At 42.3% G+C, this 27,624-nt stretch overlaps 1 protein-coding gene across 1 annotated transcript in view; it reads left to right on the top strand.

Annotated features, from left to right (window-relative positions):
• Positions 1-27,624, top strand: part of nrxn3a (neurexin 3a) — a 324,550-nt gene that overhangs the window by 47,790 nt on the left and 249,136 nt on the right. The window contains exons 5-12 of the mRNA XM_039009038.1: positions 1,206-1,409; positions 3,979-4,005; positions 6,797-6,916; positions 7,301-7,421; positions 7,778-8,038; positions 9,321-9,511; positions 9,841-10,014; positions 18,128-18,247. Of these exons, the coding sequence (XP_038864966.1) occupies positions 1,206-1,409; positions 3,979-4,005; positions 6,797-6,916; positions 7,301-7,421; positions 7,778-8,038; positions 9,321-9,511; positions 9,841-10,014; positions 18,128-18,247 (1,218 nt within the window). The remainder of the gene's footprint in view (positions 1-1,205; positions 1,410-3,978; positions 4,006-6,796; positions 6,917-7,300; positions 7,422-7,777; positions 8,039-9,320; positions 9,512-9,840; positions 10,015-18,127; positions 18,248-27,624) is intronic.

Genomic DNA, 27,624 nt, shown 5'->3' with positions numbered 1-27,624 from the left:
ACTCCAATGTGTTACTTCTCTCTCTCTTTTTCTTTATCACCCTCTCTTTCTCACTCTATCCCCCTGACTTCTTTCCTTCTCTCTCTATTTCACTACCTCTTCCTCCATCTTCCACCCACTCTTATCCCCTCTTTCTCGCTCTCCTCTCTCCTCCCTCTTCGCCTCTCTCTTCCTGGTTCTGGCTCCATTGTACCCAGAGGTGTTCCCCCTGTCCTCGTCCAGCCTATACCTGTTATGCTGGGTATATATTAAGCCTTGGCAGAAGCTTGGAGGGGAGGAGGGAGATAAGCATCTAATCGTACATAATAGCATATTGATTGGGATGTAATTGCAGAGTTTGTCAGCGATTTCTTTGCTACTGCGTCAAAGGAGGGTGTGTGTGTGTGTGTGTGTTTTCCGGATGGAGTGTTCACAGCTGTGAGGACTAAAAGAGTGGTTGTGTCTACTGGCTGGATGCCGGGAAGCAAGAAATGGAGAGAGAAATGGAGAGAAAGAGAGAGGAGGAGAGCGAGCAGAGTAGGCTTGTAATATCAGTGGATACAGATTCCAGCAGATGTAGGGTAGCACAGTCTGTCTCCTTTTGTTTCCCCCTCGTGTTCTTCCTCTCTGCTTTAAACCTGGCTCTGCCAGAGTAGCTATTTCATGGCCGATTTAACACATTTTCATACAACGCTCTCCCCCTCTCATCTCTACTGGGAGACAGGAGCGGGCTGTGAGGTTTAAGAGTGTGTTTTCCATCTTGAACCCTTCCCTTGTACCTCAGCCATCACCTGTGTGTAAACGAATACCGTTGGATACGCTATAGGGGAGTCCACAGCATGCTGTAGGTACAGTATGTATTTAACATTTGTTATGGCAGATAAATGTGTGTGAGTGAAAAAATACAGAGGCTCACCTGAAGAGAGCTGTGATGGGAAACCAGCAACTGACAATAGCATGGGGAGCGTGTGTGTGTGTCTGTGTGTGAGCGTGCACGTGTGCTGAAAATGCAGTTATGATGTAGATTTCTCCACCTGAACAAGATGTGTGACAGCAGATGTTGTGACTAACAAATATATCTCTCTCTCTCTCTTTCTCTCTCTCTTGTGCTCTGTTTTTTTTTCTCTCTCTCTCCTCTCTCTCTCTCTCTCTCTCTCTCTCTCTCTCTCTCTCTCTCTCTCTCGATTTCGCTCTCTTTCTCCCCTCTTCCATCTCCCCCCTGGCAGAGGCATCCATCTTGAGTTATGACGGCAGTATGTACATGAAGGTGGTGATGCCCCAGGTGATGCACACAGAGGCTGAGGACGTGTCTCTACGTTTCATGTCCCAGCGGGCCTACGGCCTGCTCATGGCCACCACCTCACGGGACTCGGCCGACACGCTGCGTCTTGAGCTGGACGGGGGCCGGGTCAAGCTCACGGTCAACCTAGGTATCGTATGACATTACAGACTACGCCACGTGTTAAAAAAATGTGGCACTCTCTTTCTCTCTTCGTTCAGTGTCTCTATCCTTCCATCATTATTATTTCACTTTCTTATTTAAACTCGTAGTTTGGTTTGGTTCTTAGAGTAAAGGATCGCAATAATATAAGGAGTAGTGATTCAAAAAATATATTTATACTTTTATTTGCATGGACTTTATTGTGATATATGTCATTAGATATAGATTGATTAACACTCTTTATAGAAAGTACTATACTTTTTAACTAGACCTTTGGGGCTTTTTTTAAGCTATTTCATTCTGAAAGTTCTTGTCATTGATAAATATGCTGTCTGGCCCATCTTTTGAACAGATAAACCATAGCCATTGTCATTTTGAGACAGTCACAGCACCCGTAGATATCATTAATTGTAAACTATATCTTAAATGTTCATTTGAAGTCTGAATAGCGCACTATTTCTGAATATCACACTATGGCTGATTTGCACACTATTGTTATTATAATATAGTATATCAAATACATCTTTATAAGCATTGTGCCGTGCTGTGACTTTCTAAGAGGTGACTTACTCCAACTGATTCTCAGTTCATCATCGACAGGAAATTGAGAAAGAAAAAATCTCAACTTTACATTTTCAACTAACATCATCTTCTTGTCTTCAAGTTGAGAATTCTTGGCTTTTGATTTTGGGTTTGTTCTCCTTCTATTTGTTTATGGTGTACACATACTATATACGCTCTCTATGTACATCTAGCTATCAACTCCATTTTCCCATCATGCTTTGTCAAAAGATGGTATTCACCCCTTCAAAGGCCTTAAGCCTGCGGCCCGTCAGGCGAACAGCCCGAGAACAGAGCCCAGCCAAACCTGCAGCTGGCTGCCCCCCAGGCAACCTTCCTTCTCTCTTTTTTACAAACACACCACTGTGTTACAAAAAGGAAAGAAGCACTAGTATACATAACCTATATTTACACACTATTTGTCTTTAACATTGATTAAAGCTTTAATAAAGCTGGATATTTGTCATAATAGTTTGTAGTGTACTTCGTTGTTATAGTACCCACAGTAGCAATTGATAGACTATATTATGCACACTAAATATTACTTTAGTCATCAAAGTATTTTATTAAGAAGAAACTGCATTGCAACTACAAAAATTGGCTACACAAAAATTGGCTACACAATTCACTTTTTGTATCAAATACAATATCAATAACAAGATTCACATATCCACATTTAAGTGTTGAAGAGATACATATTCTTGATATGTTTATCTAAACCATATTATACATTGTTTCATAGAAACAACCTACATTGTATATAATATTTACGCATTTTAGAAGATGCTTTTATCCAAAGCGACTTACAGTCATGCGTGCATACATTTTACGTGTGGGTGACCCCAGTGGGAATCGAACCCATACCCCTTGTAAGCGCCACGCTCTACCAACTGAGCAACACAGTCTCTATACTGTACTGTTAGATATGAGGGTCTTATGCCTCTGCATGGTGCTGGTGCTGATTGGATCGCGGCTGTTCGCTCCCACTTTTCTGTTGCGGTTGACGACACATGAACCCACCAGCCACATGGTGACCAACCCAGAATGTCCCTTGCAGGATCCCATAGGCCGACTCAAAATGGCCGTCCACAGAAACCTGTAGCCCTATAACAGGTAGGAATTTGTTGTCAGCGAAGGAACTATTCAATTATCTTTCACTAGTCCATTCGCTTTTTTAAATTGATCATCTTGGAAATATTTTGCTCCAAAATAATAAAAGTGTTGTTAACACTTTTGTTTTATATTTAAGTTTATTCAAGTGACAAGTAGAATAGCATTGCACTGTTTCAAAGATCTGTGGCTCCAATATGAATAGCTATCACCACCTTCTTGCTAATATCAGATATATGATTTTAATTGCCTGTTTAGTCAACAAGTTGGTGTGAAGGCTTCGGAGCTGGAGACTTTGAGTTTAAAATCAAAGTGAAAACTATTCCAAAATGGAAGTCTATGCTGGGTTGGAGAATCTATGTGGTTGGTAAAATAAAAGCGGCCATTTTTAAAATGTTGACAGCCAGTGTCCTTGTTATGCAGCTTTAAATAAATTACATGTGTATAATCTAAGTGTTATAGCGGTGGTCACAAAACTAAGTTAATTTCATAACTTAAACAAGTGCTGCAAAAGCGCTATGTACATTTTACCATACAACACCCAACTAATCCCCATGTCAGCCATAACTATTGTGTATATGGACCAAAGATTTGACATTTGTGAATATATTCATTCTACCTCATACTTATTGCTACATTACCAGTTATTACAATCATATTGCAATTGCAGTCACACTTGTAGAATTCAAGCCAGCCATTTGTAATCTAAGCGAACAGTCTAGCACCTGAAAGTCTATATAGGACTCCCCCCCCCACCTCCCCCCTACAAAATGGCCGCCTCTCTGCATGTGGATGTCCCCGGAAGGGTGGAATTCTTGTTTTTGGATGTCTGCAGCTATAACCTTGAAGGATGCAATTTCATCTGTCATTTATTCTTCCCCATCTAGACTGTATCAGGATAAACTGTACTTCCAGTAAGTTAACACTCAAGTTTCATTTTGCTCTTGTATTATGATACTCTGCTGTTTAAAGGAATGTGTTATTTGAAGTGTGTCTTTCTCTAATCCCTATGGTGTTGGTTGGAGAAGGGGTGTGTCTGTCAGTTCAACTGGTCAGACCATCAATAGATCACGGACAACAGAAACACTCAAACTGGAAACAGACAGTCAGGGTGGTGATTTGTTAATCTCTTAGGTTTTAGTTTTATGTGAGGCCATATTTTGTTAAATAAGAACATTTCATGTTATAATGTCCTGTGACAGAATTGTTTCCCCCGCATGAATGTATTTTAGTTATATAGGAAGTTCTACTGTAATGAAAGTTTGATTTAGCGTTTTTTTGCTGCAATATGCATTCCCTTTTTAGAGATGGATAATTATATAACCCTTTTCAAAAATCCTATATGGCAGATACAATGTTTAGCATTTTGGTTTTCATCACGAAGTTGAGATTAATAAATCACCACTTGTTACGTAACTAAACATTTGAAAATTCTTACATGAAAGAGCTTCATCGTAGGTGGACAACATAGAATACATATACTTATTCTACTGCAATATATATGTGTTGTAGAATAAGTAACTTGAATATACAAAATTATAAACATTATATATATATATAAAGATGTTATACTATTCATATAGTGTAGGTCCTCTTCAAGTGAAATGCGACAAATTAGTTAATGGTTTAATTATGATTATATCAGTGTCATGCTACTGTACGATTTCTTTAATGTGTCAATTTGGTGAGCTCTGTTTGCATCTAAACATGTGTTTCTAAGTCAGAGCTTTAGTACGACACTATACTACACCCAGGTATATTAAGTGTCCATACTGTTGGGGAGTAGGTCAACATGAACTGCTTTTACTCATGAATAGGGCTCGGAAACCTTTAGTGTACAGTACTGTCTCTGTCTGTCTGTCTGTCTGTCTGTCTGTCTGTCTGTCTGTCTGTCTGTCTGTCTGTCTGTCTGTCTGTCTGTCTGTCTGTCTGTCTGTCTGTCTGTCTGTCTGTCTGTCTGTCTGTCTGTCTGTCTGTCTGTCTGTCAGTCTGTCTGTCTGTCTGTCTGTCTGTCTGCGTGAAGGAGTCAACATACTATTGCCATGGATGATGTTTTCAAAGGTGCACAACAACACATGTCTCTGTAGTCAAGAGTCCTTATGAGGTTTTTTTAATTGGCAGACACTAGAATGAAAAGTACATTTTAAGTGCTGCACATTAGTTTCAAAGCTCTCGACAGACTAAGAGCACGTGAGGACTGAGGTCTTTTATGTAAGAGACGCGTTCAGTATGTGTGTGTGTGTGTGTGTGCATGTGTTCCTGCGTGCGTGTGTGTCCACGCGTTCCTGTGTGCATGCTTGTGTGTGTGAGTGACAGATATGATTACTGTTATTGTACATTCGGCTCCTATAATGTCTGATGCTAATTGCTGCAGTAAATTGCTGTGGCATTTCAGGACAAAGAGTGGAATCCAGATTTGACATAATGTCTTCTGCTGGGTAGCCCACCTGGAAAAGAAAATCAAGGTGGTCTCAGAAATAAACCCACAGTACCTTTCCAACCACTTATATTTTTACCCCCATTGTAATATTCTGTAGAATGAGGCCTATTTTGTGATTTAAGAGCTACTCTGAGCTAATAGTCTTAGTTATAAAAGAGCCGTACAGTACACCTTAGTTATGAGTAACATTACGAGCATTACCCCGAAATGATGTGATGACATTACTGTGCCCAATAACCGCCACCTTCAAAACTAAAAGTCAAGTTGTTAACACTCCCAAATGACAGCACAAGGAACAAGGAAACGAGAAACCGTCCAAATCAGTGCAGCATCCCTCCAGGGGTTCCGAGCCCATGTGGTTGTGTCTGCCAGACTCTGTTTGTGTCGGCTGGTTTAAATCAACAGCACACCCATGACAGGGTGAGAACACACGGAGGTGTCCCGGAGAATATCACTCCTGCTGAAGCTCCTGTATCTCCTGTCATTACAGAGGCCAGATAAGTAGTGTCGGACACACACACACCGTCAACTGCTCGCACACGCACACGGTAGTGCAGTAGACTGTCTAGATCACTGGGCTTTACTGGTGCTTCGAGGGATTCTGGTTAAACCAAGCTGAAGTCCAAGCGATCAGCTCTGGGGCGTTACCTGGCTGTGAGAGATACAGTAATAACCTAGTATACGTGTAGGTAACACTACGGTCCTCTTTGAACTACGTAGTATTCATCTACTAATAACAGATTTTGAAAGTATTTGGAAGGTATTTCCAGACCCTATGATGAGTAAAAGCTGTGTAATTGTTACATTGACTGCAGTGTTTTTCTGCTGAGTACATATTTAAAATCGTACGTTTCCGCAGTGAGGGTGCTATTCCAGTGTGCAATCACAATTTAAGAAATATTGTTGTAGAAGAATGTATTCGTTGTTGCTTTTTACCAAAATAACCAAACCTTTGTTTTCCACAGTAACACCCAGTACACATGTAATTTGAAAAGTGAAAATGCAAAAATGATCCCAATTGAAAATGAATCAGAATATAAATCAACTTGACATGTTCAAGGTGCTCTGCTATCATCATCCCCAATATATGCCTTGAATTACACCCGCTCTTTTGAGTCGTTACAAATAAGCCCATTATATCACCTCCTTCTATTGGAAAAGGCCACTATAACAGTCCCTATTGGAAACTGGAAAGCAACTGGAAAGCAAAGGTTTGGTTGGTGAGGCAGGACAACTTTAACTTTGTGACCAACCATCGTTCTCAGGCAAGGGACCAGAGACCCTGTATGCTGGGCAAAAACTCAATGATAATGAGTGGCATACGGTCCGCGTGGTCCGCCGGGGCAAAACCTACAAGCTCACGGTGGACGATGACGTAGCAGAAGGTACTATACTAGCTACAGTCTGAGAGAAAGTTCCTCATCTGCCACTGTTTGTCTGGGTGATGTGTCTGGTGTTCTCATTTAGTTTAAGGCTTACGGGAATTACAGAATTAGCTAACTAACATGAACTATCCTTCTAGGGGTTTTAAATGTTATTTGAAATAGTTATTTGAGAAAGGTGACTGTAAACTGTTGACATCTATTCATATGTCTGAATTGTTCTCGCGGAGTTTATTCAGTTGTACTATTAGATTGTAGTCACCCGTATCGTACCGGAAATTCACCGCCTCTTTAAATTCAACCCTTTTTTGTTAGTATCAGACAGTGTTTTCTTTTTCTTTTTTCTTTTTTCTTTTTCCTCCTTTTTCACTTCATACCCTACTCCAGGCCAGATGGCGGGTGACCACACCCGGCTTGAGTTCCACAACATCGAGACGGGCATCATGACGGAGAGACGCTTCGTCTCGGCCATCCCCTCTAGCTTCATCGGACACCTGCAGAGCCTCAGGTTCCTCTTTTGTTATACACTTTCTGCTATATACTGTTCTAAACGTTGTCACTTCACGCAGAAAGACATAACAGTATACAAGATACAAGCTCTTTACAGGCAATGCGAACAGATTTGAATGTGAGTACTACGCCATCGCATTGGATGTGTTGACATAGTTGACATGGTGTCAGTTTTGGTGAGACCATATCTAAATCCGTTAACATGGCTGTTTTGTTTTGCTTCACTTCAGCAGATCTTGTCGATATACGTTTGCCGCTAGTGAATGACAAGTTCTTCCAGTTAGTTTATCTGTTTTAAATGCATCAGATAATATATTTTTCAAATAGAACTTTATTCCCATCTATTGACTCCAGGTTCAACGGCATGCTGTACATTGATCTCTGTAAGAACGGAGACATCGACTTCTGCGAGCTAAACGCCCGGTTTGGCATGCGCTCCATCATCGCTGACCCTGTGACCTTCAAGTCCAAGAGCAGCTACCTGAGCCTGGCCACCCTGCAGGCCTACACCTCCATGCACCTGTTTTTCCAGTTCAAAACCACCTCCCCGGACGGCTTCATAATGTTCAACAGTGGAGACGGAAACGACTTCATCGCTGTGGAGCTAGTCAAAGGGTGAGTGGGATCTGACCTGGTCTTAATTACGTTTTTTGTTTGTTTTTGTCACCACCACTATGAAGGACAGTAGGTGCACACAGGGACGGTATTACAGTAGCATATAACAATATGTTACAATAAGTGACATATACTGTAATTAATATGTATATGGACACCCCTTCAAATTAGTAGATTCGGCTATTTCAGCCACACCCGTAGACAAACATTGGCAGTAGAATGGGCTGTACTGAAGAGCTTGCAATGTGGCACTGTCATAAGAAGCCACCTTTACAACAAGTCAGTTAGTCAAATTTCTGCCCCGCTAGAGCTGCCCCGCTCAATTGTCAGTGCTGTTATTATGAAGTGGAAACGTCTAGGAGCAACAACGGCTCAGCCGTGAAGTGGTAGGCCACACAAGCTCACAGAACAGGACCGCTGATTGCTGAAGCGAGTAGATCACCATGCGCAATGCCAAGCGTTGGCTGGAGTGGTGTAAAGTTTGCCGCCATGAATCATGCTTCACCATCTGGCATCCGACGGACGAATCTGGGTTTGGCAGATGCCAGGAGAACGTAACCTGTCCGCATGCATAGTGCCAACTGTAAAGTTTGGTGGAGGAGGAATAATGGTATGGGGCTGTTTTTCATGGTTCGGGCTCAGCCCCTTAGGGAAATCTTAACCTCACAGCATAGAATGACATTCTAGACGATTCTGTACTTCCAACTTTGTGGCAACAGTTTGTGGATGGACATTTCCTGTTTCAGCACGAAATTCCCAAGTGCACAAAGCGAGGTCCATAGAGAAATGGTTTGTCGAGATCGGTGTGGAAGAACTTGACTGGCCTGCACAGAGCCCTGACCTCAACTCCATCGAACACCTTTGGGATGAATTGGAACGCCGACTGCGAGCCAGGCCTAATCTCCCAACATCAGTGCCCGATCTCACTAATGCTCTTGTGACTGAATGGAAGCATGTCCCCGCAGCAAGGTTCCAACATCTAGTGGAAAGCTTTCCCAGAAGAGTGTAGGCTATTATAGCAGCAAAGCGGGGACCAACTTCATATTAATGCCCACGATTTTGGAATGAGACGTTTGACGAGCAGGTGTCCACATACTTTTGTAGTACACTACATACCATGCAGTGTATAACTACAATGGTTATATGTCACCATTTTGACATATTCTAGTAGTTCCCATACTCCAATCACAGAGGCCTAGAGGTCATCTCCTCTGCTGCGCCACTCCTACCGGTCAAACAGGTGTTCTATTCAGTGACCAGACTGACTTTTGACCTCCCTCAGGTACATCCACTACGTGTTTGACCTTGGCAATGGGCCTAACGTCATCAAGGGTAACAGCGACCGGGCTCTCCATGACAACCAGTGGCACAACGTGGTCATCACCCGTGACAACAGCAACATCCACACGCTGAAGGTGGACGCCAAGGCAACCAGCCAGGTGGTCAATGGAGCCAAAAACCTTGACCTGAAAGGTAGAGTATATAACAGAGGTGGTTCAGTGAACCATGTGGGATGACTAACCTTGCTTGAGACCTGAATACCCATGTCCCAGAGCTAATGCCTGGGCTTTAGCTCAGTGGGCTATTGTGGTTTTGAGTCACACACGTCCACCCTGGTTGGTTATGTAGAATTTTTACAATTAATTATCGTAAAACACTCTTTAAAAACATAATCTATTTGCAAATAACAGCTTAAACAGGACTGTAAAACAAAGCATTACCAGGACTGTAAAATAAAAGACTTAGTGATAAAGCTCGACTCTGTCAGTACATGTTGGTGTCCTCTCTCCTCCTCCCTCCAGGTGACCTGTTTATCGCTGGGCTGGGCCCTGGTATGTACGGTAGCCTGCCCAAGCTGGTGGCATCCCGGGACGGCTTCCAAGGCTGCCTGGCCTCTGTGGACCTCAACGGCCGCCTCCCTGACCTCCTCCAGGACGCGCTGTTCCGCAGCGGGCAGATCGAGCGAGGATGCGAAGGTACACCCTCCCTCAAAACCATGTCCGACTCGGACTTCAGCTCAAACTCAAACTACAACCCAAACTACAACCCCAGAAACAACAAAAACGTCAACGACAGCTCAGGGAGCCCATTCTTCCTCCTTAACTCCAACAGTAGCTCCACCTCCCTTGTACCTTACGCTCCCTCGTCCATCCTACTAACACTGCTGGTCACCTCACTCACCACCCAGACAGCCCTCTGTTAGTTAGAGCAGGGCTGGACATTTACAACCACCACCAACTGCCATTGTTACAGTAGGTACAGTAGATGTTGACCCTAACCAATGGTGAAGGGTCAGTATTAATTCATCCTAATGTATAAGGTCAGGGTTTGAAGTAAAAGTGTGTCTGAAATTATAAATATGTGGTGACGGGTAACTTCAACCTTGAGGACCAGACCTAGCTCATATCGGCCACATTGGTCGCACAATGATGATGTCACATCAGCACAGCTCAAAGCAGCATTACAGTAACATGAGTAAACATTAGCACAAGCACAACCAGGTGCTCCATTGTTGATTTTGTTGTTTGGAGATGTTTACCTTTTTTATTGGTGTTTTAGGAGCTCGTCATGATTGATAACTACAGTCATGTTTCAGAAAGACAAAAAATACACGTAAAGAAAAAACTTGTGTAGAAGTGTTTCTGTACATACAGGACAGGGAGCTACCGGTATGTTGATTGTCCGTTTTGTATACAAAACGTTTGATTGTGTGGGCATGTAAGTGTCATGTGATCAATTACTATTTTGTGCTGTATAATAAGTCCTTGTCATACATAGCTAAGATTGGCTATTTGTTGATTTAACGCACTATACTGTACAACCCAAATTTACATACAGTTTGTACTAATATCCAGATTAGAAATGTAATCGGCTATTCTTGCCCAAGCAACAATACAACTATAGAGAATAGTATGAATAAGAATTGTAATATCTCTATGGAGCCATATGAAAACCCCAGATATGATACAACAGCTTGTATGCAATGTGCGCACACAACTAAAATGCCAAAAGTTTCAGTTTGTTTAGCGTTTATTTTAAATATTCCATGCATATCAACTAGCCGAAGACGGCCTATTGAAATATTTTTGCACTATCATCACATTTCATTCAAATTAAGAATTATCGCTGCAAAAATACTCTATGCTCTTTTGATTATTCTTCAAGTATCATTTTTCGTTAATATGGTTTTTGGTCAGCTGGGCGAGTTTCTTGAGTCATAAGAGTTTGCACGTGAATCACTTTGTTTTCTGAACATTTATTTCCCTTTTTCTTTTGTGTGAGTGTTTTCTCATCTTGTTTTTGATTTCAATCTATCTGTTGCGTATCTGTTCTTCTGTTTTCTTCTTTGTTCTTTTGAAAATACCTTATCAGAGAGCCACATAACGGTGCAGTATATACCTAATGTACCTTTTAACAGTATGACTATTGTACAGGATATCTACAACTCAATAGTTATATCCCCCGTAAGTCTTCCTCTCATTACAAGTCTGAATGTTACTTTGGGAGATACAGTATACTCCGTGATGTATGTGTGAAATACCTGTTTATTTAATTTTCACAATAAAAGCTCATACGTCATATTTATTTGGTCTTCTGTTGTATCACATCCATGGCATTTCTTCTTTGTTGTAATATGTTTGTCTGTGAGTGGTTATGAGAATGTGTGCGTGCATATTTGCATCGGTGTGTGTATTTTCACTTATTCTTTTGCTAAATCATTGTCATGTAATGAACTTTCCTGTCAAGAATAATGGCAGGGTAGTCAGTTGGGTTTTGGAGCACATAGTTCAACAGCAGATGATCAGCATGATCAAAAACGATGATTTTATGAACAGTGTTGTAGACACAAAAAAATGACAGTCCAGGAATTCAAGGTAAAAAATTGTTGTCGTTCAAAAAGTTTCAAGTTCAACAAAAATGAACCAAAGTAGCCTAATTACTAGCAACCTGATGGCAGGCAAAACACCGAAACACTGCAAAACTGCAGAAAGACTCGACCCCGAGTCTAGAGCAGGGATCATCTACTATATTCAGCCGCCAGCCACTTTTTTTATTGAGCGGATGGTGGTGGGGGGACATAATTGCTATTAATTCATTTGTAGGCTTCAAATTGACCGAAAAAAAATCCCAAACAGATGTGATATTTAACATAATCATTTCAGACCTTGCTTACATTTGTATACGATCACGTGTTATTATGCATTTTTATTATTGTTGGACATACAGGAAATCAGCTCCAAGTGATTTGAATTTTGGAAATCTGTTCCCAAGTATTCCCAAAATTCAAATCACTTGGAGCTGATTTCCTGGTGTTTTATGTCCAACAATTTAAAAAAATTGTAAATACATTTGCTCAGAAAACCTGGGTGGGGCAAATAAATCCACCCGCAAGCCAAATTCGGCCTGCTGGCCACCAGTTAGGAAACCCTGGTCTATAGCCTACCTGGGACGCTAAAACAACTTAACATTGTCTATACACAACCAACAACACTATCAGAATGAATGATCCCAAACAGTCTGTGGGAACTACACTGGGCCCGGTTTCCCATAAGCATGTTAAGTTCATCTTAGAACCTTCATAGGAGCATTGTTTAAATCATTCTTACTAAAAACTATTCTTACTAAAGTTGTACTTACTAAATGTTCGTATTTACGGACTGCCTTAGACCACTTGTACAAGAGCCAACGCCTTCATCACACTCACATTGTTTTACGTTTCGGTACATCGCAGAGGCAATTGCAGTGTGTTCTGTGTGCTGCATCAAACTGCGTGTGTAGACGGCTTGACAGAAATGGTAGCAGAAGGTGAATGTTTAACTTTTATTGCACACGTATCCAGATGACGACGCGTACATACCATTTTGTGCAATGGGACAGTAGGTGTGATCGAGGCGTATGCGATGCCCTTTTGCATCACTTTATACGCAGAAGATCTCCCGGCTAAACATAAAATCAAGCTGTTTATCTGTCTCTGGCCGGTGATATCTTCGGAATGAAGTTCACCACGCGGTTGCCAATGTCTTTGCTATTGTTACAAACAAGACAAGAATAAAAAATATGCTTCAAATGAAAACCCGAGATCACTGCATAAAAACTTAGGGTAGTCCTATAGGTTAGGCTACATAGTCCTATATAGTTCAGTCAATTGAGTTCTGTTCGGCTAATTCTATGCTACACTGTCAAATGTTTGCCTCAACATATGTAATACTGTGTGACAACATGTGCACAATTCTGATTTTAGTACATTATTATAGGGTAGGCCTAAGCATTATAATGCCCTGCCTCAATATTTGCAACTATAGGTGGTAATCCTAATATGAGTTGATCCGTCGTCAGTAGGCCTATTGTGGAATAAGAAGGCCTATAATGTAGGTTTGAATGGAGAAAGCTTATCCGAGACTATCAGTATCTACCCATGCTCCAACAACACACTGAAAGTCGGTGCACGGTCAATCTGACGTCTGCATTGGCCGTACAGCATTTACTGTGATATGGTCTCTGCAGAAGTCAGGACATTCATACTTCTTGCGCTTCGCGGGGCAGCGCAGAGCCGCTGTGGAAGTGAGTTTGTTTATACAGGATCTCCCTCACTCACCTATCGTCAACCAATCATGTCAATGAGGGCCAAATGGAGCTCAATTTGGCCTCTGCGTGCATCGAAATTGCATCACACAATACTACACACATCACACAATTCAGACCAAGCATAAATTGGCTCTTAGCGAAGTTTTTTTTCCTGCGCAGTGTCTTTGAAAAAGATGCGTCATTAACACACTGGTAAAGCATCAATTCCATCACTATGGGAAACTGGGTCCAGGTAAAGTAATGCATGAGATTAGGCGTCTCTATAACGCCCAACATGAAGACCCAGAAGCGTGGCGAGTTGACCGAAATGTTACAAACTAAACAGTGTTTTTTTAATGTCAAATAAGCAACGTGATGACTTGGTTTAAGCATGCACGTAAAGAAACACTTTTGCTAACACATACGATTGTGAGCTTTTATCAGAACATGAATAAATAGTCCGTTCTATCCGTGTTCCTTGGGACATCCATACCCCATCAAAGTTTACATTTTAAATGGTTAAGATAACGGTTAAGGTTATGGTTGGGTAAGTTTAATGGTTAGTGTTAGGGGTAGGGGTAATGGTTAGGGACTTCCCAAGGATCCTTCATGGCGTTGACCATGAATAAATAGGCAACTTCATTACTTTAGGCTCCCCTATTCACAGTTAATCACAAAACAATGTGACCGTTTAATTATAATATTGTCATGCGGTTTTAATTAGGGATCAACAATGGACTTTTAGTCGGCTATTTGGGGAGCATCATAGTCCTAAACTTTAAATTTTGTAAGTCGCTCTGGATAAGAGCGTCTGCTAAATGACTTAAATGTAAATGTAAATGTAAGGCATAGTTTATTGTAATTGAAGCAAACACTCGCTAGATGGCGCTAATGCCTCAACCATTGGGGTACTGAGCTGAAAGCTGAGAACTAGAGGCCTTGAAGAGCATTAGTGCCTAATTGTCCAATGCAGCTCTCATTCATTACTGTAGGCAACAATGCAATTAAGTTCAATCTGAAGGTCAACAAAATTAGTGTTAAACTGTATTTCATTGTTTCTGTGACTCACGTCATCCCTGAACCGTCTTGTGTCGTTTGTCCTCATTCCTTCATTGTAAAACATATGCATACTAACCTTTGTGTTTTCATCACTCTTGAGCAGGAATGGTCCCATTATGCTTTTAAGTATAAACCTACAAAATGTTTAAAAATCCTAATTGGGTTTGATTAAATACCTTATTCGTGTCAAATGAAAATATTGCTTTCGTCATATTCCTTTGCAGGTTTCCATGCAGATGTCTGTTTGTTATTTCCTGTTGTCATTTTCACTTGAATATGAATATTTTAGTAAAGTGTGTCTGAATTATGTGCAATGACTAAACAGGTTAACATGTAGCTAAACCGATGGGGCAGTGCCCTTCCAAATAGGCCTTCATTTGTTGATGTGACAATATACAATGTGTCTCAATAGGCCCAAAAATCTCCAATCCATAACCATCTTCATCTACATGTTTTCTCTGTACTGTTCCCATCTGTTTCATGTCTCCTTATAGTTTGGTTGTCATGGTAGTGTAGCCCTGACCCCTGACCCCTTCCTTAGAGAGGTTAAAGGGCATGTCTATGTTAGTAAAGCGCTTGCTTTATTAACCGACAGTCATTGGCCACCTACTAACCTTATTTTATCGTTTTTCACTTTCTGTTCTTTTCGCTAACAAAGTTGGTTTCACCAAAGCTGACCTACAAGGTAGAAGGTTCAAATTCCATTCTGAGCTTGGCCCAAAGATGCTGTGTGTAATGTTATGTGTCACCACTCACTAAAGAATAATGCCTTGGCTTAAAGATACTCTCAGCAAGATGACATCATCATATACAGCGGGGTGACTTCCTGTTTACGGAAATCAACAACAAAAACATTGTAATTTGCCAAGATTCCACATTTTGGCATGCCTCAAGGTAGAGCGCAATTAGTTCGGAGTCAATAGCAGTCTTGGTTGATTTAAAGTCTGATGTCGTTGGTGGTAAAGCAAGAAGTCTCTCCGCTGTGTATGATGATGTCACCTTGCACAGTGTACATTTAAGCACAATCCACTGCAAACATGGCCAGGTATTGAAAGCTCTGTGGCTGGCTATGTGCTTGTTATAAAATGGTTCACTTCTGGAGAATGGTAGGTAGCGGTTGCTAGTGCTACGGCGTACCCTCACTTCACAGGCAGGCGGGCAGGCAGGGAGACAGACTAATGATTGCGATGGAGAGCTTTTGCATAAATAAAACATTAGCCGGCCTGTATAATTATGTCTGCAGATCTTGTTTTTCTGTATCGAGCCGTGTACTTGTTTTATGCTAATGTTGTTAGACGGAGAGCGTTGCTGTTCCCGCCTGTCTGGGCAGCGTCACAGAAGAATCCATTAAGTCTCGCACCGTGGGTCGCCACACGCACACACACACACATGCATACACCAGAAAGGCAGACACGCATGTACACACACATGTACACACACATGTACACACACACATACATACACACGCACATACATACACACGCGCACACACACACACACACACACACACACACACACACACACACACACACACACACACACACACACACACACACACACACACACACACACAATCCCCCTTCCACCTCAGATGCTTTTAGTCCCAGAGTGTGGATGCTCCCTGATAGGCCAGTGTGATTAGCACACTAATTAAAGAAACGGTCGCCTACATTCAATCTGAGATTCCGCCAGTCTGACAGCTAGTTTCATTAGAATGCGGCAGCAGCTTTTACATGCTATCAATGCAGGCTGGAGACTGTTGGTGTTTTAGAGATGTTTATACGTATAAAAAAGTCCACTCCGAGGGGTTTTTAGGCCATATTTTGGGGAGAAAATGATTCCCACCCAGATGAAAAAATGTATCTATTGCTACAGCTGAGCAATATTAATATATGTTTCCCCTGAGAATGTGTTCAGGTTGATTAATAGAATATAGATTTAAACTGGGAAGCTGACTTGCCATAATGCTTACAATCATCACTTACGGCTTGTGTTATTACTACTTATTTATGGATAGATTTATTTCAGGTTACTGGGAGAAAAAAATCGATGTCTGTAGCTAATTTGGTGCCTGTAGAAAAAAAAAACATGAAGTGAATCATTTTATCTTGCATAAATCTAAGTTCCGCTGCACTTTGCATTACACAATAAATGCACTTTTAGCCTACTATAATTTTGTTCTATTTCTACTACTTTTTTGTTTCATTATGGTCTTGCACAAGAAAATTGCACTTAAACCCAGTTTATTTGCAGTTATCTTTTTTTCACATGGTTTTCCGTTTCCGGTGGGAATATTGTCCCGATTCCCACTGAATTGGTTTTGCACTACTGCACAGTAGACACTGCATTCCCTTTTAAATAAACGTGCAAAAACGTGGGATGAGTCTGTAGAAGGTGGTGAGCCTCAAGTTCTCATTTGGACTGCGTTTCATTCCGCACGGATTGCATCCTCCGATATTCCCTCGCTCACTCCCTCCGACAGAACTGGATAGGGTCTGACCCGTTGTCTTGGTTCCGTGAAGGGCAGTGGACGAGGGCAGAAGGGAAGGGAACACCTTTCTGGAATGAAACACAGCCCTGGACTTATCTGGACACTTCCACACCAACATTTATATAACAAAAACACATATCCTAGCTATGTGCACCACTTTGCTATAAAATGTTTTGTCTCTTATCTCGGATCTTCTTTCCTGTCCATGTTGTTCCCATGTGGTAACTCTTCCCCAGTGTCTCTGTACATTAGACTGGTTTTGGCTAGAGCAAGGAGCGGGCGGAGGGAGAATGGGAGAGCTTACACCCGGGTCACACTTCATATTAACCTCTGGTGGCTCTAAAACTGTGTATTCACATGGGGCTGACATGAACAGGCGCAATGGATTTACAGTGTATAGCTACATCTTGTTCCACAGTATTTACGTATTGAATAAGGTTGTGGCTTGCACAATGTAAAAGACTGGCAAACACACTAACAATTTCTCACATATAACTATAATCAAATAACATTGTTATAGTCATTGTAACTACTATTTAAGTACATGTGCCTACACTGTGGACAGTGCCTGTGTACAGGTAGTACTTACCATGTAATAACACTGTTACAGAGCCACTCAATATGAGAGAACGGGACCCTAGTCAGCTTGTCTGAATCCGCCAGTTCTCTCTCATCAACCAGCCATGTTGAAAACACGTCCAGTACTCTGTTCAATGTCTGTGCACTAAAAGTCTTACTAAAAACCTACTTGGAGGGAATGCCGTGTGGTTTTTCGTTTTCTTCAGTTTTGGTGTACCTCTACGGTACTATAACGCCTTTGGAAGTAATGTAATGTACTGTTACCTATACTAACCTGACTAGTGCATGGCCCACTGATGTGCACTGACACCTCTGCATGGCACCTGTTGGGGAGCTGTTGGCTAGTGCTCACACCCGTGCCTGGGTATCACATGGCTCTGCTCTGCCACCTGTAGGTCCTAGCACCACCTGCCAAGAGGACTCATGTGCCAACATGGGCGTCTGTATCCAGCAGTGGGAGAACTACACCTGCGACTGTTCCATGACCTCCTACACCGGCACGCAGTGCAATGATCGTGAGTGCTGTTCATTGTCTTTCTATACACGCAAACGCACAGAGACGCATGCACGTTGAACACACACACACTGTACATCAGTGGCGGCTGCTGAGGGGATGGCGGCACGTAATAATGGCTGGAATGTGTTATTAGATCCACTCCAGACGTTATTATGAGCCGTCCTCCCCTTAGCAGCCTCCACTGCTGTACACACACACACACACACACACACACACACACACACACACACACACACACGAACACACACACACACACACACACACACACACACACACACACACACACACACACACACACACACACACACACACACACACACACACACACACACACACACACACACACACACACACATTTTGGAGAATCCTCTGAAGACGCCTAAAGGTAATCGCTGCTTCTTTCCTTTCTGGGGTGTTTTCAGAGATTTCACAGCCACTTGTGGTGCTAGACACAGTCCCTCATATTCTGACCTAAAAGGGCTAAATTCAATCAAATCCCCATTGTAGTATTTACACAGTAATCAGAATTATTTAATGGAAACTAGTTCTACCCAAGATGCCCTCTGTGTCAGGTAACCTATCAGGTGACCATAAGCTGACCTGTCACCTGACCTTATAAAGATGCCCGACAAGCACACCTAATAGCCATTTTCCCCAAATAATATCCCCCAAAAGGTATGTTCGAGTGGGCAGTAACCTTATAAACATCAAATCTGATTGAATCCAGCCCCGAGTCGTCTTAGAAAGTAGCGCACACTAAATGCCTAAGACGCAAGTGTGTATACAAGTCCACCAGAGAGGCTTGGATCGTTGAGCTTCACCTCGACATCGAGCTTCATAACGGGTGATTCATTTACGTTTCGTTGGCCTGCGCAAATCCATCGGTTTATCCATTAAATTACTCTCAAACATACACTAGAGGAATCTCTGTATAATGCGGTGCCAGAGGCCCCATGGAGGCTGTGTGTTATTACGTATAATTTATTGTTGACGTTTGGTATTAGTCGGTCTATATCTTACTTAGATAATGGTCTCATCAAGGCTTGGAGAAGGCTGTTTAGCTACAAGGTCATGTTGGAGTAACACTAAGTCACCGACTCTGTCGCTGATGTCTGTGTCCCTCTAATTAACAACTGACTCAAGTGACAGTAAGTCTCAAGGAGGTTAAACGGTGTCTTTGAAAAGACGAGGGAAGAAGCCAAGTGTGATCTTCAAGTGTTATTATTTGGCTTACTATACAGTGTGTGTTGTATCTCTCTCCCTCACACCCTCACACTCACTCACAATCAATCTGACACACACACACACACACACACACACACACACACACACACACACACACACACACACACACACACACACACACACACACACACACACACACACACACACACACACACACCAGCGGTGAAAGTAGATTTAATTTCTTCCCGGTATGGGACCTCCTATGTGTGTACACGCTTCACCAAAACATTCCCAGTACGGTACATTTGAATCATAGAATTACGTATAGAATCCCTATTAATTCAACAGGATCTAAAGATTTGTCATTTAACTTTTATAATGTATTACCTTTTAGTGTGGCGTAACGTCAGTCATCATCAGTCATGTTTTTTGTCTGATTGTCAAGCAAGCACTTCAAAGGGCTACTTTACTAGGCTACCCGCTCATGTTCATCCACTCCATTGGAAAGAGACATCTGTTTCACAAAACACCAAAAAGTGTAATGATATTTGGCGATTGTCATTAGGCCAGAGTGAATGCGTCCGTGCACGTCTCGGTGTCGCCCCCTCACCTCTGTCCTGGCAAAATTTCGGTGTCTTCCAACTACATTACATTTTAGAGCTTAGGCTGTCCACCCATTTCCATTAGCTCATTTGTCATGCCTCTGACATAAAGTCATGATAGATAATGGTGTGGTAGACTACAGTTTTCTTGACATTTTGTTTTCATTATCATGTTTTACCGGTATGGCGTACCCCCCCCCCCCCCCCCCCCTTTTTTTTTGCTGGGATGCCGTGCCGGACCATACCGCCTTACTTTCACCCCAGACAGACAGACAGACAGACAGACAGACAGACAGACAGACAGACAGACAGACAGACAGACAGACAGACAGACAGACAGACAGACAGACAGACAGACAGACAGACAGACAGACAGACAGACAGACAGACAGACTCTCCCCCTTACAACCTCAGTCCTATGAGCTATGTCCACAGTACAGCAGAGAGATGGTTATAGGTGATTGGTCTTTCTCTTTGGTTCTGTAGTGCACATCAGCCGAGTTGACCTTCTTGTGATTTAAGACTGACAGGCGGAATTGTGCTCATTTGTTGTCTCTGTCCCCTCCCTCCATCCCTCCCTGCTTCCCTCTCTCCTCCCCTTCCTCTTCTTTCCCTCTCTCCTCCCCCCTCCGCTTCTTTCCCTCTCTCCTCCCCCCTCCCCTTCATGACAAAGAGGTTTTGCCTTGTCGTATTTCCGCCAGCCGCTGTATTAAAAGTGCGTTAGTGGAGATATGGAGTGACTTAATTAAATAATGCGAGGAGAGTAATGCATGTGTCAGGTCTGCCAGTCCGCACAAATATCTGTCTTTCCCTCCGCTCTCCGCTCTATCGGATAAGATGGGAAATTACCGGGAATGACAGGATGAGACGTTGCCATGCTATTGTTGGGCACACACATACCACCCACCACACACACATGGTGTGCGCATGGGTGTATGTGTGTGTTTGGCTGGGCTGAACCATTGATCTGAATGCCTCTGACAGTGACTAATGGGGGCCTAGTGAGCCAATTAACTGTTCTTTCTTTCATAATTACAACTCAAAATGCTCCCAATGATTTTAAGAGGCCATTTTATTTTTTACTGCGCAGCCACAATGTTTCACCACCAGGTGGCATTACAGTATCATCCTGTTAGAGGTAGGACTGGGAAACAGAACCGGAGAACAGAGTCCAGCTGGAGAGATATCAAACAAGCTCCCCTCTCCCCTCTCCCACAGGCTTAGACCGATCTGAGTAATTCTCCCAGAATTCCACTGGATTGACTGAAATTATTCCACATTTAGATTTTTTTTCTTTCTTATCTTACAAACAATGTGTTTTTTCTCTTGTCCTTTGTGGATTTCATTTGTGAATGTACTGCAAAGGTTTCCTCAGAAAAGTAAGGCGAAATGTTGATTGATTTTGTATTTTTATGTGAGAGAAAGTCGTAAGCGATGGATAGGTGGCTGGCCCAAATCCAATGCTAACCTATTTACTTTCCCTTTATAATGAGCCCATGGATTGAACATTCCAGTGGAGGATTAGCTAGCAGGTTTCTCCATTGGCTTTACTTTGTGGGCTATGGTTAATCCTGCTATCGTAGCGGTGCTGCTAATCTAAGAGGTGTGGGGTTTTAGACCTAGGGCCAGCTTATTCACCCTGGTTTGACCTGGAACCAGAGGTGTTGGGGTTACACACACACATACACACAAGCACAAGGAGGCACGGATGCACACATGCACTCGCAACCACACACTTTCTTTGTAAAAATCACAATACACATTTTATTTCAAGGACTCCTGTTCCTGGGCTGTTGTTGTGAGAGCTAGCCAAGGCCTCAGGCCCGTTAACAAGTCTCATTATTCAATGAATGTAATTAAATTAGTAGCTTGGCTTGTTATCTTTTACCCCTCAAAGGTCACACTGGCATTGTTAATAGATAGGACAAAAAAACACTCAGAAACCTGCACCGAACCACACACACACACACACACACACCACATGCGCGCACATGCACGCAAATATTTAATGGCATTCGAGTTTTCATCGTTTTAGTCACTTAGATTCTTTGTTGTGTTTGATAAGAATGCAGTTTGTGTGTATGTGTGCCCGCCCGCCTGCGTACAAACCCGCGAGGCTCTATGTCTATTTCAGATCCCACCATCATTACTTTACCTTCTGGCGACTCCACTTAGGCTCTGTCGTTCCTCTGTAGGGAAAAACAACAAGCACAGATTCTCATTCCTTCTCTCTCTCTCTCTCTGTCCATCTTCCCCTCTTTCTCAGAAATGGTTTTGTATTACAGAGGCCATACCTTCTTGGAAGGCCATACATGATAAACTATGACACTTAAAGGGAATGTTACATGGCGAATTGTACAGTACGCAGACGCATGCAGGCGCAAATGCATGCGAGCACACGTGCAGTACACAAACACACGTCTGCCCGTCTCTTCCCGACACACACACGCGGTCTGTTGTTGCGGTGTCTATTGACAGAGAGTTGCGTCATCCGACAGTCTGACAACAGGAGATGTGTCTTCCCCTGCACTACCAGACACACCATTCATGTGGACCCAGTCCCTACATAGCTATAGTAGCTAGCTACAGTACACCAGGCTAGGCAGTCACGTTGATTGAGCTATACTAATAAATTAGTTGTTAGCAGCTCCATTGCCTGTTAAATGATCTCGCTGTAAATTAATGCCAGTACATTAGAGAGGGAACCGGCAGGGAAGTTGTGGAGACTGTGAGTGTGTTGCTGCTTTCAGGTCTAGTTGGTAAACGTGTGGCACTGGAAATGGGCAGGTTGTGGGTTCAATAGTGCTTTCTCTCTCTTCTCTCTCCTCTCTCTTTCTTTCTCTCTCACGCTGAGAGGTAATTTGAGGTGTCTGGATTCTCCGTTTGTGTGTTGAGTTCCCATTGGGACCTGACAGACATTGTAAGATGGCTGTAATTTCCTCTTCCGAGAAACAGGATTTCTGGGAAACTCCTCTCTTTTCCTCTTCCCCGTGTCCTCTTCTCTCTCTTTCACTCCTCTCTCTCTCTCTCTCCCTCTTCTCTGGTTCTCCGTTTAAACCATGATTACAGAGTTCAACTCCTTTAAAGATGGTGGGGGGGGATACATGATATGTAAAAACGTAGATTGATTCCACATCTAAGGTGGGAGAATCAATTTAAGGTTCAAATGAAATAGTTCCTCTTACAAAATTTGCCTTTGGGTGTTTTTTTCATAGTTCTCTGTTTGGAATAAATAATATAATAAGCATATAAACAAAAACGAGCTGCAGGGATGGATATGTCTCGCTCTCTTTCTCTTCCTCCATCTTTCTGGTATCATTTCTATTTTCTCTCTCTCTCTCTCTCTCTCTCTCTCTCTCTCTCTCTCTCTCTCTCTCTCTCTCTCTCTCTCTCTCTCTCTCTCTCGCTCTCTGTGTCTCTCTCTCGCTCTCTGTGTCTCTCTCTCGCTCTCTGTGTCTCTCTCTCTCTCTCTCTCTCTCTCTCTCAATTCAATTCAATTCAATTGACTTTATTGACATGGCAAGTTCATTATTACTTACATTGTCAAAGTATACATATCGAAAAATAAAAATCAAATATATATGTATATATATAAAATATATATATATATTTATATATAAATAAATGGTGGGACCAACAGTAATAATAATAGTAGTAGTGGACATGGGATTACCATTAACAACAACTACAACAACAATATTAATCAGAACAACAATACATTAAATCAATGGTAGTAGACCAGTGTCAATATGACTTGAGAAGACATATGACCTGGTATGAAAGACAAAACAAAACTAAGCTAAATGGGAAATATTATCAACATTACTTTGCATTTTTCACTGGCTGTCCCTCAGGTTGTGGCAGGAGGACACATATTTGGCTGCCAAAACTGCACATTTTGGCTTTTCACCCAATAAATATTTGATTTTTTCTTCATCTTTTATAGTTTCAAATTCTTTGTATTGAGTTATAATTTTGGGAAAGAAATATGCTCTTAGGTCTGAGTATTTGTCGCAGTGTAGTAGGAAATGCACCTCTGTCTCTACCTCTCCCCTGGAGCAGAGTGAGCACAGCCTGTCCTCTCTGGGCAGCCAGGTTTGTCTGTGACGACCGGTCTCTATAGCCAGACTGTGCTCACTGAGTCTGTACCTAGTCAATGTTTTCCTCAGTTTTCTATCAGTCACAGTGGTCAGATAGTCTGCCACCATGTACTGTCTGTTTAGAGCCAAATAGCATTGAAGTTTACTTTGATTTTTTGTGGTGTCTTTCCAATAGGTTATATATTTTTCTTTTTGTTTTGTGATAATTTGGTTGGGCCAGATTTTCTGAGGGCTGTCCCGAGGCTCTATGGGGTTGGTTTGGGTTGGTGAACTGAGCCTCAGAACCAGCTGGCTGAGGGGACTCTTCTCTGGTTTCATCTCTTGACATTGTAGAGCTGTGTGATGGAATGTTTTAGGGTTACTTGTTTTTAGATGGTTGTAAAATTTGATGGCTCTTTTTTCTATTCGAATGAGGAGGGGGTATTGGCCCAATTCTGCCCTACATGCGTTATTTTGAGTTTTTCTTTGTACTTGCAATACAGTCTTGCAAAACTCTGCATGCAATATTTCAGTTGGATGTTTGTCCCATTTAGTAAATTCATTATTAGAGAGTGGACCCCATACTTCACTGCCATATAGAGCAATTGGTTCTATAACTGATTGAAAAATGTTGAGCCAGATTCTAATTGGAATTTCAATTTTGATGTTCCTTTTAATGGCATAGAATGCTCTTCTTGCTTTGTCTCTCAGCTCATTCACAGCCATGTGAAAGCTACCTGTGTTGCTGATATTTAGTCCTAGATATGTGTAGTTTTTGGTGTGTTCTAATAGAACTGTGTCCAAATAGAATTTATATTTGTCATCCTTATTTCCCGACCTTTTTTGGAATATCATTATATTTGTTTTTTTTAGGTTAACGGTCAGAGCCCAGATCTGACAGAACCTGTGAAGACGATCTAGGTGCTGCTGTAACCCCTCTTTAGTGGGAGACAGCAGCACCAGGTCATCTGCGTACAGCAGACACTTGATTTCAGTGTTGTGTAGGGTGATACCAGGTGCTGCCGATTCTTCTAATGTTTTTGCCAATTCATTAATGTAGATGTTAAATAATGTTGGACTTATTGGGCAGCCCTGTTTCACTCCCCGCCCCTGAGAGAAGAAGTCTGTTTGCTTGTTGCCAATTTTAACCGCACATTTGTTTTTAGTGTACATTGATTTAATAAAATCATATGTTTTCCCTCCAATACCACTTTCTATTAGTTTATAAAAAAGACCTTCGTGCCAAATTTAATCAAATGCTTTCTTGAAATCTACAAAACACGAGTAGATTTTGCCTTTGTTTTGGTTAACTTGTTTATCAATTAGAGTGTGGAGGGTGTAAATGTGGTCTGTTGTACGATATATATATATTTTTTCTCTCTCTCTCTCTCTCTCTCTCTCTCTCTCTCTCTCTCTCTCTCTCTCTCTCTCTCTCTCTCTCTCTCTCTCTCTCTCTCTGTCTGTCTCTCGCTCTGTCTCTCTCTCGCTCTCTGTGTCTCGCTCTCTGTGTCTCTCTCTCGCTCTCTGTGTCTCTCTCTCGCTCTCTGTGTCTCTCTCTCGCTCTCTGTGTCTCTGTCTCTGTCTCTCTCTCTCTCTCTGTCTCTCTGTCTCTCTCTCTGTCTGTCTCTGTCTCTCTCTCTGTCTGTCTCTCTCTCTCTCTCTCTCTGTCTCTGTCTCTGTCTCTCTCTCTCTCTCGCTCTCTGTCTCTCGCTCTCTGTGTCTCTCTCTCGCTCTCTGTGTCTCTCTCTCGCTCTCGCTCTCTGTGTCTCTGTCTCTGTCTCTGTGAGTGTGTGTGTTTATGCTTTGTCTAAGATCTCCGTTAGCGCTAGCTGTCTGAGCACATCTGAATGAATAGGGCCGTTTGGCTGAAGGATGGAGGGATAGAGAGATGGAAGAGTTGAGAGATGGAGATGGATCCCTCGTTTGGTTTGATATCCATCTTGCGGCTGTCAGGGCCTTATGATGGACCCTGACAAAAGATGAAGAGGTGTGATACGCAAGCAATGACCTCGTCTGACAGGCCCGGCGAAAAGCAGGAAATGGATTTGAATACGAGCAGGAATTATGACTGGGCATCTTATTCATGATGAGTGTTATGGGTTCCACCCAACAGAGAGAGGGGGAGGGGGGGGGGGGGGGCTTGGAGATTGGAGATGGAGATTGGAATCGTTGACTATTTTATTTTCCTTTTATGATTTGAGTAAGGGAGAAAGAGCCAATCATAGGCGGTGCATTGGGAGATGTCAGAACCCCTCTCTCAAAAATATATATGGCTTAATAGATCGATGAGAGTTTTTCATTTATTCCAATCGACCAAGCAGGGCCTCTTTTTGTCAGTGGCGTAATATGTTATATATGGTTTGTGTGTGTGTGCGTATGCATGTGTGTGTGCAAAGTGTCCAGATTTCGTCTAAAATCTCAGGTCGTTAATGCTCTCTTTGTCCTCCGTTATCTTCTACGGTAAAGTATCAGCTGTCACGCTCATTAAAATGGCCGTTCTCCAACCATATTGAATTGGCCCTATGTAGAAAATATTAAACAGCCATTTGTTTGCCATGGCAAGGTGACCTTGGAGCAGTTAGAATGGCCTCTCCTCTGTGAGGCTGCAAGTTCCTCCATCCATCACCACGGTGTTTCTAGGAAGTAGAGAAAGTAGAGAAATGACGAGATGTCTGGGTCCATAAACATGGCATATCGATATCTCTGTCCACCCTGCCATAAAGTGATTTTAGATCATTTCTAATCACCAGTGTGTGTGTATATATATAGAGTTGTGTTTATGTGTGTGTATAGGTACGCGTTGTCTGAATGCCTGTGCATGTGTACGTGTTTCTCTGACTGAAACAGATGAAGCTGATGTGACTCTGAACTCAAAAGTGTTATCAGGTTTCACCAGTCGCTCCTCGTCCCAGTTTGAAAGGGCTGCTCTCTCAGTCGATAATGAGGTGTTTTTGTGGGGTTCGGGTGTTTTTTTTGTCAGTCTCTAGCTGTGGTTGTTTCGCTTCAGTTCATTTGTTTAAATGGGAACGAGGCCGCCGCGACGGCATGGGGCGGCATGAAATTAATTTGAGCAAACTCTCTGGAAGCGATCACCGATGTCAATACCGGCCAGATGGATTGCGAGTGACATTCACAGAATTACACATTGATTATAATTACGAATAACATTGATTGCACCCCCCGCCACACCTCCCACTCCCTCCACCATTGCTTAAACTGTGGAAATTAATTTACAGATGACACAAACACATTGTTGAAATATGTCGTTAAACCATGGTGTTGATGCAGTCAAAGCCTCTTTTGTTTTCACTCAACGATTTCCCATACATACCATGTACAGTCGAAGTCGGAAGTTTACATACACTTCGGTTGGAGTCATTAAAACGTGTTTTTCAACCACTCCACAAATTTCTTGTGAACAAACTATAGTTTTGGCAAGTCGGTTAGGACATCTACTTTGTGCATGACACAAGTCATTTTCCAACAATTGTTGACAGACAGATTATTTC

This window comes from Salvelinus namaycush, chromosome 15 (assembly GCF_016432855.1).
Source record: "Salvelinus namaycush isolate Seneca chromosome 15, SaNama_1.0, whole genome shotgun sequence".
Lineage (NCBI taxonomy): Eukaryota > Metazoa > Chordata > Actinopteri > Salmoniformes > Salmonidae > Salvelinus > Salvelinus namaycush.
The sequence above is the reverse complement of the archived record's forward strand: the minus strand, read 5'-3'. Positions and strand labels throughout refer to the sequence as shown.